Raw genomic sequence first — 12,109 nt, forward strand, 5'->3', positions numbered from 1 at the left:
AATACATTTGTAGGATCACTTGAAAAAGTGACTTGTTCAAGGCCTGCTGGACCGAGATTTTAACCCGAGTCTCGCCGTCAGAGGCCCGGCTACAGTCCCACGCCGGTTCTTTGGCTTGCGGTACACAACCGAGGACAGTTTTTTGTCGGCGGCTTCATGGAGGAGTGTGAGGTGAGTGATGAAGAGACTTCAAGCGTGCTCTACCGGGCTGGGTTAGTCAAGGTTCGAGAGAGTCGCGCTGTCCGCGGCGCTCAATCCCATCACGCGCCGCCATTACTGTCGCATAATGATGTCGTAAGGGCTCCGATGGCGCTCTCGCGCGCGCCAATGGCCTGGGGATGTCGCGAGAGTTCGCGCTTGGGCCAGTCAGGTGCCGGCAGGAGCAGGATGGCTGAGGGTCTGCGCGGGGCCGGCGAGGGAGGCTCCGCGGCTCAGCCCCTGGGGAGGAAATGGCGCCTCGGGACCGTCCGGTAGCGGCACCCCAGTTCGCCATGCGAAAGCGCGGTGCCCGGAAGCGCCTCAAGTTTCGGGCCGCCGACGTCTGTTCGGAGCGCGGTGAGTAGCCGGTCCTCCGGCGCCTGCCGCGGTGGACGGCCGCGGCCTCGTCGCGCGGATCGCTGACTGTCTGGCGCTCTCTCCGCAGTGACTGTGGCCGACTACGCCAACTCGGATCCCGCCGTGGTGAAGTCAGGGCGCATGAAGAAGGCTGTGGCCAACGCTGTGCAGCAGGAAGGTGAGTTCGGGTGTGAAGGTCCCGCGAAGGCTGGTTCTGACCCGAAGAGCCACCCGGTGCGACGCCTCTTTCGAAGGAGGAGCCGCGTTCGCCTGCTCTTGTTGCACGTCAGGGACTTAATGTATCTCTGAAAGGCGGTTCTGTGCAGAGTCTATACCCACTTGAAATATTTCGTTTATATGGGAGTTGCTCTGCATGGGATGGCACTCTCACTTTGATTTGCTAATGGGACATGTAACTTCAGTGGTGGTTTCCCTAGGTTCCCAAGTGGTTTCCAGTTCTCTGTTTAGAAAAGAACATGGTGTTTATTATGGGGGGGAGGGGGGTTGCTAAAGGTGTCTCTGGCCTTGTTTGTGTAAATTTAGCACTCTGCTTGTTTATACCGTGCTGGTTTGCATTATGAATGGGATCTGGTCGGCTTCTTACGGTATCTGCCACTTCCCCCCATAATTGCTATCAGTTTGTGCAGCTGCATACTTGTAGCTAAGTAACAACATTTCATGTATTGCTGTGAAAACTGAAGGGATCGAACAAGTAATGACGGAAGTCATCACTGCCATCTCATCATGAACACTGACAGGGTTGAACTTGCGCAAAATACAGCTGAAGCAGTACTTGTGCAAACTGACGTGTTTGTGAATTTAAATTATATCAGCTCTACAGCAGTCAATACCAAGCCTTTAGAATTGAAATGGTAAGGTGTCTGTTATGTGAGAGTGATCTGAAACGTACAGGAATGTTCAACCATAAATAGAGACCCAATGTAGTGTAGAGGTTGCAGTGTTGGGCTAGGATGCGGGAGACCCAAGTTAAAATGCTTGCTTTACCATGGAACTGCGCTGGGTAACCTTGAGCTAGTCACTATGTAAGCCACTTTGGGTCCTCATTGGGGATAAAGGAGGAGTACTGTCAAACCTTCCCTTAGGATTTATTAAGAACTGGAGCAACATAATGAAGCAATTTGAGTAGGGGAACCAGTGCCTACAAATTTGTCTCTGGATCCTAATAAATTTGGATTAGAAATAAAATTTCTGGAACTGCTGTGAATGCAATGAGTCTACTGTAGTTGAGACATGCATGATGTGACTTTCCCCCATGATGCCTCAGTTTTTGTCCATTGGGATCAATTAAGTGGTTCCCTACTATGTTTATCATTTGTTTATCATTATTTCTTTGGCATCAGGAACTGCCACAGCCAGGAATATAGTATTTAGTTTCACAGAGGGGGATGATTTGAATCATGGATTATGTTTCTGCCCTAATCTTGCCATATTTGGAGTCAGGAATTTATTTTGCCCTATAACTGAATACCAGTGGCCCAGCAATGCAGAACATGGCAGATACCTCAGGGTGCCAACTGTAAAAAAGTGAAATGAGTACTCTTATCATGTGTCTCTGCTTGCCTCTTGTGGCATCGTGCCATATAGAAGTGGCATTTGTGGCATCCTTGGACTTGTCCTAAAGGTTGATTGGCACTGACATAGATTTGTTTGATTAAAAACAGATTTGTTGCAAAACAATGCTCAGATGAATATATAAAAGTACCACTAAGATTATAAACATTTTTCAACAATGTATTTTGTATCTATCTTCCACTCAACAACCTTTATGTTATTTTTTATCCACTTTACGTTAAGTAGCATATTTTAACTCCAGTCAAAGGTTAAGAAAAATATCTCAAATATGTATCTCACCAAGGTAAGCATTACATTTAATGGGCAGGGTAGTGATTCCGCTACAGGGTAGTGATTTCAGAACTGTATGCTGGGGTACACTAGTGCTGCGAATGGGGATGGAGTGATCCCAGCATACCTAGCATTATGTTGCTAAATCTAGACCCTACAGGGGAATCCCGCCAGTTATGGCTTATACTGCAGCACTGTGACACAGAAAAACCCTGTTAAAGTGAGAATAAAGCCAAACTTCTCCATACCAATTTGAACAATTTGGTCAGCTATTTAACTGCAGAATACAGTCACTTGAGTGTTCTTTGAAGAATAAAGCCACCATGATGGATACATCCATCACTGTAGAATTATCAGAGCAGGGAGGCCCCATGCAGGATTATCCACAGTCTGCCAATATATTCCTGAGGAATGGAATTAGGGTATATTAAGATTCCCTTTTACAATGCATTCCAGTTGACAAGTGTGTGTAAGGTGGGGAGGAATCTAATTTTACTCAGTAACTACTGCTCTGTTCCTGAATTAATAAAGTAGAAGACTGTTTGTTTAAGAGAAAATACTGGATTATCCTGTAGCTGCAAAGTGTGTGCTTGTATTTTGTTCTGAAATAGTGTATCCATTTCTAAGTGCAAAAATGAAGGAGTGCTTCCAATACTATTCCCCCCAACCCCCCTGTGCTTCTGCAGCCAAAGAATTAACTGACTGGTTCAAATTTAATAAGCAGAAAAGTGGTTCTGTTCTTGCTTTCTTATGATTTACTATGTCATGATGTTGCAGTAGAAGCCCTAACTGGCAAAATTCCGCTGTGGGATCTGGACACAGTGCTATACTTTCTGGGATCACTGGCACCCATCCAAATGTTCATTGTCTTCATACTTAATTCTTAACAATAGTACACAACTTTCTCTAGACCAGATGTGTAGCTTGTGTTTCTCACAATCCCATTATTATTCACTGCTCCTTTGTCAAAGCCTTGTCTCCATTGCCTGTTGTGTCCTAAGGTTTCCTATTTGGGGGGGGGCACTGCCCTCTTTTATTACTTCCTGTAGTCTGCCGTCTGTTGATCAATCTTCCTATGGATTCATTTCTTCTGCTAGCAAAGATTTTGCATGGGATCCAACCTGAAGTTTTGTAGAATAGCTTGTGCTGGATTTAGAACTACTCTTTTCTAATCATTTCTTCTACGTTGGCACTAAAATTTAGGAGACTGAAGCCCATCATAAATGTGGACCAGCTCATATCTCTCTATATATTGTGTGTGTTTGTGGTTTCAGTAAAATCACTTTGTGGTTTGGAGGCTTCTTTTGTACCTACTGATGAAGTACTATCAGCAACAGAATCCTGTGGCAGTAGTGATGAAATGGATTCTAAGGACTTCACTGGTGATAGAACATTATCTAGAAAAAAGAAAAGCAAGAGGCATAAAGGTAACAGCTGTGGCTTTTTTATCATTCCCATTTGTCAGTCATGTAAAAACTGTGATTGAACATCTGTGCATTTATTTCTTTGGCTAATCATCATCATCTTATTATTATTTCTCTATAGGATTGAAGGCCAAGTCCTGTCTAAACCTAGTGAGGTATATAGAATGTTGGACTTGGAACAGGAAACATAGGTTTGAATCCCCGCTTAGCTATAAAGCTTACTGAGTGATCTTGGATCTGTTAATCTCAGCCACCTGATAGGGTTCTTGTCGAGATAAACTGGAGTAACTCTTATGTATGGTTCTTAAGCTCAAACTAAATTATTAAATAACTGAAGCTGCATCCATGATAAAGAGGTGTTCTCTCCTGTTCTTGCAGACATCCAGGCATGATAACTTCTTATACTTGTTCCATGCACTTGCTTGGGAGTTAAAGGCTTAATTCCCTGTTTATTGATTTAAAGTGTATTACTTTATTTAATATCAAAAAGAGTCCAGTAGCACCTTTAAGACTAACCAATTTTATTGTAGCATAAGCTTTCAAGAATCAAGTTCTCTTCGTCAGATGCATAGTACAGAAACTGGTCAAATATAGAAGAGGAGGGGAGGAGAGAGAAGATGCAGTTAGGGGGGGAGAGGGAGGGTGCAACCAAAACATTCCTTTGCTAGTAAATGTAAACATCTCCTTTTGATGTCCTTTTGGGGTCAGTTGGCTTGGGTGAGGCTTGGGTGAGTTTGCCCTCACCCAAGCCAACTGACCCCAAAAGTACACCAAAAGGAGATGTTTACATTTACTAGCAAAGGAATGTTTTGGTTGCACCCTCCCTCTCCCCCCCCCTAACTGCATCTTCTCTCTCCTCCCCTCCTCTTCTATATTTGACCAGTTTCTGTACTATGCATCTGACGAAGAGAACTTGATTCTCGAAAGCTTATGCTACAATAAAATTGGTTAGTCTTAAAGGTGCTACTGGACTCTTTCTGATTTTGCTACTACAGACTAACACGGCTAACTCCTCTGGATCTACTTTATTTAATATATTTATGCCCTGCCTTTCCAAATATCTGCTCAAGGCAGTTACTGAGAACAAAAAGGGAAAAATACATATTTAAAATAATGAATCAAACAGTTCAATATTATCTATCTGTCTGAATGTTTTTCCGAGCTACATTTGGACTGCTACTAAGTACGGCATCAAACTCAAGCTTTCTAATGAAACAGTTTAGTTAAGTAAAAATTCTTCTACCATTGCAAAGAGATGAAAATTATATTATGATCTTACTATAACAAATCTATTTTTTAAAAAACCCTGTAGTCTCTGCAATAAAGAGACTTGAATATTTTTTTAATATTACTAAACTGAAGTTGGTTTATTAGCTCCTTGCTAGCTCTGAAGATTGTTGCCATTAGCCCAGTTGATAATTGGGGATGTAAAGGATATAAATATTGTTTTTAATGAGGACCCTATAATTAATATTAGAATAGCTTCAGATACAAGGAAAAGAACTGACCCGCAGAGCCTCTCATTTCTCTCTTGGCTCCCCTGCTGATTGTTGGCTTTATTGCTTAAACATTTACAGAGTATCTAAATAGTAAATTAGTCTTTTATTTAAATGTTTAATAATGTACATTCCTATTTATAACTTTTGTTTCTTCATTATATTTAGAAAACACTGATGGAGCAGTAGGCAAGGAATATCCCATCGATATTTGGTTGATGTTGGCATCCTATATACGTCCAGAAGATATTGTGAATTTTTCTCTTATTTGTAAAAGAGCATGGACTGTCACTTGCACTGCTGCCTTTTGGACAAGACTTTACAGGAGGTATAGCAGTATGTCAAGCATTTTTGGGTAGATGATGTACAGTGGAATCCTAAGTGGAATTGCACCATTTTAATCCCACACTTGTCCCCAAATTCAAACCTGATCTGGGAAGATATGTAGCTTCAGTCTAATAATGTTTCTTTATGTGGACTTTTAGGAGGGCTCAAGGTGTCTTCTTGTGCTACCTTTTCTAATGCCAATATTAGACTAGTGCTCCACTGCACAAATGTTTGCGCATATTAAGCAGCATCTACACAGCAGTATGGAAGGATCTGTGCCTGCTGTGTTGTGTAAAGATGGTTGGTGTTGGGTTTGGATTCTCAGAAAGTAGAATAAATTTAGATGAGAGACCCAAGCTCGAAATCTAAGAATCACTGGTTTAAATGGTGTTTACTTGAAACTTGGTACTAGTAGCCTAAACTTTCTCCCTTTTAGGCACTACAACAGGAATGCATTCCTCCCAATCCGTTTACAACCAGAGTCAATGGAAAAGATGTATTGCCTTCGAGCATGTGTAATTCGCTCTTTATACCATATGTATAGACCTTTTGCTTCTCGAGTAGGCAGAAATCCAGCTATTCCAGAGACTACTCCCAGCTCTCTAAAAAATTCAAAAGTAAGTAACAGAATTCTTTAACTTATTTTTGATAAGGCAGTGAAATGCACATGAATGAATACTTTCACTCAGCTCCTGACATAATTTGTCAGTGCAAGGAGCATTTGTGTGCATCTCTACTTTGTGCTTAACACTGGGTTTCTCAGGGATGTTTATTCAGTGACTAGCTGGTTTTTGGACCGGCCAAATAAAATAGAATCACAGTAGAAATTAAAATATTTAATTTAGTTTGGGGGCACAATCATTATTATAGTCATCTCTGTTTCTGGAAAGTTCAGTAACAATTTACGTATTCTTCTTGTATTAAAGCACCTTTCTGTCCCCTGTCAAGATTTTTCTGTTCCAGCAGGAGAAGGGGCTAGCCAGCTCTCAGTCCAATGGAAAGATTGGCATTTTGGATTTTCTCATGTTCACATCACAACGGCTTTGGTGTCCACAGATAATACTATATTGTATAAAAGGGATATTCAGATTGGTAGCATAATAAATTGGTTTTCAAAAGGAAATTAAATGTCAAAAGTCTGTATTGCAGTAATGGTTGTGGTTTGGCTTAAAAGCATAGAAATTTAATATCAACTTGATTCCACTGCATCTTGGCATTATGGAAAATAGTCATTCTTTTGTATGTACTTCTGCGTGTCTTTGTACACTGTACTACCAGACAACCATACCTTTGGATTTTACCTTTACCCTTTTAGATCCTTCTCTCACTTATGGGAGATGACCACATACATGAAGTGTTTAAGGCAGGGAGACCTGGATCTTTTGGTTACTGAATCCAGCTTTTTTTATTTAATTTCCTTTTCTCTTTCCTAGTGTAGCTTATGTGGGACACTGGAGCCGTTTTGGTGTCAGCAGAAGTTTGCTCTTAAAGACACCCATACTCTTTGGAGCAGCTGGCCATATGGCACACATCTGAAGGGCAGGACAGCTGATATGTGGACGACGTCCTCTGCCCCTTAGGAGGTAACTACTTTCCTCCTTGTAATTAATATCCAAAGCTGCTCAGTGAAATAGATTTTGCATGGAAGTAGGATTAAGCATAGAGAGCATGCTTCCATTAACCCAGGCATAGGGGACACTTTGCATAAATCTCCCTCAGTACTGCACATTGACAGTTTGGCTTGTGCATGACTCCATTATAAAGATTCTTCTAGGCCTTCTGTGCATAATTTGAGATTAAAGCCTGTCCTATTAGCTGTTGACTTGGGCAGCAGGTTTGCTCTCTACACATAAGGAGGGATTGCATTGGTATTTTTACAGTGGTGCCAAGGCTTGGTATATTTGGAACTGGTTGTGTATGTTTATTAAATCTTGTGAATGACTGACAAGGTAATAGAGAGCTTCCATAGGATGCTGTCACTAAAATAAGTGTAACTTGGGCTATGTTAGTAGGATTAATTGTTCCATGTAAATCCAAAATGTGGATTCCATGTCCTGAACACAGTATTGTGTCCTGAAATGTTTTTCATTTGGCTGTACTGTGAATAACATTGTTCTCGGCTGTACATTGAAATCATTATTGCTGATCTAGACTATTGAAATTTTATTTGAAATACAAGCTTTGATGTGCAGTTTGTTTCCTCTTGGCAATCTGTTTCCAGTTCTACAAAAACATGAATATTCATTTCCTACTTCTTAATATGATGCTTCTATGTAAACAGTTTACAGGCCAGTTAGCTATGGATGTAAAGAGATGCATTAAATCACAAAGCCCATATATTTGAGGAAATTTTTTGTAAACCTCCCCCCTCCCCAAATTGCAGGAAGCCTATATTGATAAGTTGCGTTGTATTGGATGTTGAAAGAACCGGAGATGCAGGCACAAGTGCATATATTATAGGCTACAATATCAGTAGCTTGGAAATAAAAGCTAGTAGAGCTCCAGCTGCAGTGTATTGAAACCAACCGTCACCTTAAACAATGGGCTGACTTGCTGTGATGTAATAACGTTTTCAAATAGTCCCACTGCTCAAGGGTAATCTGTCAAGGGAGAGAAGGATTTGAATGGTAATAGAAGAAGACAGTGGAAAGCAAGGAATTAGAATCTAGAATCTGGTTTTTTTGCCAGTCTTCGCTTGTATGCATTAGGAGTCACTTTCCCTGCCTTTACCATGTAACTGTGGAGAAAACTGCATAGACGTAATTAAAATTCCAACTTTTCAGTTAGGATAGAAATTTGTCTGTGGAACTGCAGAAGAAGAAAGCCTTTTGGAATTGTCGTTAATAAAAAAAGTAGCAACAGATTTGGCATGTAGGCAAGTAAGAAGCAGTAGGTACATGGCTCCATGCTCACTATCAAATTCTTTCCAGGAATAAGTTAACAGATTTTTATGTAGAAAAGTTGCCTTATCACGGAAAATTCCTGCAATATTTGTGGGTTCTTCTGAAAAATGAATAAGATTTTTCAGGTTTTGTATTCTGTGCCTAAGAGTATCCTTAATAGCACTAATGACATGAACTGCTTTCTTCAGTTTATCTACCAGTAAACTGTAAGCACAATTTGTATTGCCCTTTTATACTTAGTACTTTTACTGCCTATGTTTCAATGTAAGCTTGAAGTTTAACACAAGTATCTCCTGGAATAAATGGAGCAGCAGCATGTCTAAGCTGTGAACATGTACTGTGCTGCCCTCTACCACTTTTAAAAGTATGACAGATTTTGCTTCATGAATTATGCTGTGTTTACTAATCTGAGTTGGTTTACAAGATCTACTTTACTTCTAAGTCTCTTTTTTAAATTAAACAATGTCTACAATTTAGACATTTCTTTTTTCTGCCTTAGTGTCTGCTTTTCTGGTCTAAAAGGATTGACAAACAGTCTTCACTGTGGGAATTCAGCTTCAAATTTCAAAGGCAGGTAAGAAAATAAAACACTATTAATCTGAATGCTAACAGTTTGAAATATGTGATAGTACTTGTATTATTGAGTGTGCAAAAAAAAATGAAACAACCCTGAGCTGAATCTCATTGACTGTCAAATACGATCTAATAAAATATGGAATATCGCCATACTTAGGAACTTTTTGAAAGTGTATTCCCCCTCCCCATAATTGATTTAACTCTCAGTTGTCCTACCAAATCTTAGGCCATCACTGAAATCATAAGTTTGTTCACATGACATCAAAACTTAGTAAAAGCTGGCACTTCTTTCAGTAAATGGAAGGTTTTAGAACCAAGTGAAAAGTCCTTCTTACAGAGAAAGAAATGCAAGTCAGAGGGCTCAAGCAGTTCTAATTCTTTTTCTCCCAAATTTGAGTTTGTGCCTATAAACTGTAATAGTGATAGTTTATGGATATGGAGCCAGTTTCAGATAAACAGAATGAACTTCCTTCTTTTGAGTCTCCCAAGTTCAAGAATAGACATTTGAAACTTCAACCACCTGTCCAGTATGAAGATGTCCATATGAATCCTGACCAAGACTGCTGCCTGCTGCAGATAACTACCTTCAACTTTATATATGTACCCATAGTCATGGGCATGACAATTACTTTGGTAAGTACCTGCCACCACCTTAAAAATGGCCAGGACAGTCTTTATACTAGACTGGCAAGAATAGAAGATTTTTCTGTAGTGCATAGTGAAGACTATAGATCCAGAGGAGTTAGCTGTGTTAGTCTGTAGTAGCAAAATCAAAAAGAGTCCAGTAGCACCTTTAAGACTAACCAATTTTATTGTAGCATAAGCTTTCGAGAATCACGTTCTCTTCGTCAGATGCATGGAGGGCAGAAGGAAACTGGCCAAATATAGAGGAGGAGAGAGGGGGAAGGGGGGAAAGAGGAGAGGGGGGATGTAAAAAACTCCTTTGATATGGAGATGCAGACAGCTCCTTTTGGTGTGGGGATCAGTTTGCTTGTGTAAAGATTCAAAGGAGTTTGCCATGTTAGTCTGTAGTAGCAAAATCAAAAAGAGTTCAGCAGCACTGCAGCACAAGCCCTCGATAACCACAGTCCTCCCCGCCAGATGCATCTGACAAAGAGAACCGTGGTCCTCGAAAGCCCACGCCAGGTGCCACTGGACTCCCCCTGACCCCGCCTCTGTAAAGGAAATCAGTTACCTGTGATAATGAGATAACCATTCATAGTGAAGACTATGACAATTTATGTCAGATGGTTACTAGACAGATTCATGGATAGAACACAGTCATTGCATCTGATACTGAGCGTAAAATGTTTTTGTATATCAACTTTAAAATAGACCCCCTCCCTCTCAGGCCTGTTTCACACTTAATCTAGTATGATGTAGTAGTTAGAGTGTCGGACTAGAATCTGGAAGTTACAGGTTTGAATGCTACACCCCGTCACCACAGAAGCTTGCTGGATAACCTTGGGCCAGTCACTCACTTTCAGCTTAACCTGTCTCAAAGAGATGTAGCAAGGATAAAGTAGAAGAGAGGAGAATGATGTTGTAAGCAGCTGAGAGTCCCTGCTAGGGAAAAAGACTGGGTATAAGTAAATAAATAATAAAATCCAAGAAGATTAACACCTTAAAAGCTGTTGGCAACATTGACAGGTCTGTGGCCTTGCAATCAATTTCAGTGATTCCAAGTATTCTCTAAAGATTAAGCTTATTCTGAAAATATTTGAGTTAAACTCAAATGATGTAGAAAGCTTGGTTACATTGAAATGCCGTTCACTTTAATGGAACTGAGTGTGCTTCAGAAATAGTGCTTAAGGTTTCTTATTCTGTCTCCTTTGCAGTTCACAATAAATGTAAGTACTGATATGAGACATCACAGAGTGAAAATGGTATTCCATGATTCTCCAGTGTGGAATAGCAAGAAACCTCGATTTGACCCTGGAGTACAAGTTATCATGGACCCTGTGCACAGTGTGCGCCTCTTTGACTGGTGGCACCCACAGTTCCCTTCTCCACACATCTGAAGATTCCTGAGTAGTTCGCTTGGTACAAACTGAAGTCTTTACGAAGCCTAATTTTTATTTTAGTTGTAGATTATATACAAAACCTCCAGAAATTACTGGACTTGATAAGCCAGCCTCTGGTATACATTGTGGGATCACCAGTGGGAAATAATATTCTCTGGTAATAGGGTTGCGTCAAACCCTTATGTAAGGCATACTTTCTGATCTGGAAAAGAACAACTTCAACTAAAATTCTTCTGGTGCTAACACAACGTGTCCTGTGTTTTTTCCTTTGAAAGAAGCCAGTGTTCTGTTTCTGTGCAGTATCTAGCTAGAAAGACTCCTCTAACATTTCATATATTCACAATATGAGAGAGTGATGATCAAGTGTTTTCAGTGCTTTTTAGAAGAACTGCTCAAAGACGACTGCTGCACTAGCACTACTATTTCTCTTATCTACAAAAATGTCTGCGCTGTCATAAGTTTAGATTTCTTCACTAATCCATGTACTTGTAGAAAGAAACACTCTCCATGTGCCTTAGGCATGACGGTAAACATCCATTTTCCAAATGGAGGCAGCTGTATAGGAAAATAGTAGGCCTCACTAGAATCTCTTTAACATCTGCCTTTTTACCTTCACAGTAAGAATATATATTTCATTTCTACGTAAGCTTGGTCACTTCCATTCAGTCTGCTTGTATGTGCCATGTAGTTATTTGTCCTTTGTGCCTGTGTACATTCTCAAGTGTTGGGAGATTGCTATCAGTTTTCATACAGCAAGAGGTGGACTGATGTGCTTGGAGTGTTTCTGGGAGCATGTGACTTCTGTAGCAGAGGGAGGGAAGATCCCTAATTGAGTGTTTGGTAACCTGTTGGCTCTGATGCTGGAGAACTCACTGTAACTTGGGTCTTCAAACTGTGTGCCAGCTATGGAACAAAGGCTTAAGTATAGAACATGGCTACCA

The 12,109-nt window shown here is 40.6% G+C and overlaps 1 protein-coding gene across 2 annotated transcripts; it reads left to right on the top strand.

Moving 5' to 3' along the window:
* The first annotated feature begins 294 nt into the window (after nucleotides 1-294).
* On the top strand, nucleotides 295-11,410 carry TMEM183A (transmembrane protein 183A). Of its 2 annotated transcripts, none has more exons than XM_054981737.1 (8): nucleotides 295-555; nucleotides 644-733; nucleotides 3,693-3,845; nucleotides 5,507-5,666; nucleotides 6,102-6,282; nucleotides 9,068-9,142; nucleotides 9,634-9,777; nucleotides 10,983-11,410. In XM_054981737.1, the coding sequence occupies exons 1-8, from the start codon at nucleotides 450-452 to the stop codon at nucleotides 11,163-11,165; spliced, it is 1,092 nt and encodes a 363-aa protein (XP_054837712.1). In that variant the 5' UTR covers nucleotides 295-449; the 3' UTR covers nucleotides 11,166-11,410. The 2 variants fall into 2 exon arrangements, with proteins under 2 accessions (XP_054837712.1, XP_054837711.1); XM_054981736.1 differs by having other exon boundaries at nucleotides 297-555; nucleotides 9,625-9,777.
* Nucleotides 11,411-12,109: the final 699 nt, after the last annotated feature.

This window comes from Eublepharis macularius, chromosome 5, assembly GCF_028583425.1.
Source record: "Eublepharis macularius isolate TG4126 chromosome 5, MPM_Emac_v1.0, whole genome shotgun sequence".
Lineage (NCBI taxonomy): Eukaryota > Metazoa > Chordata > Lepidosauria > Squamata > Eublepharidae > Eublepharis > Eublepharis macularius.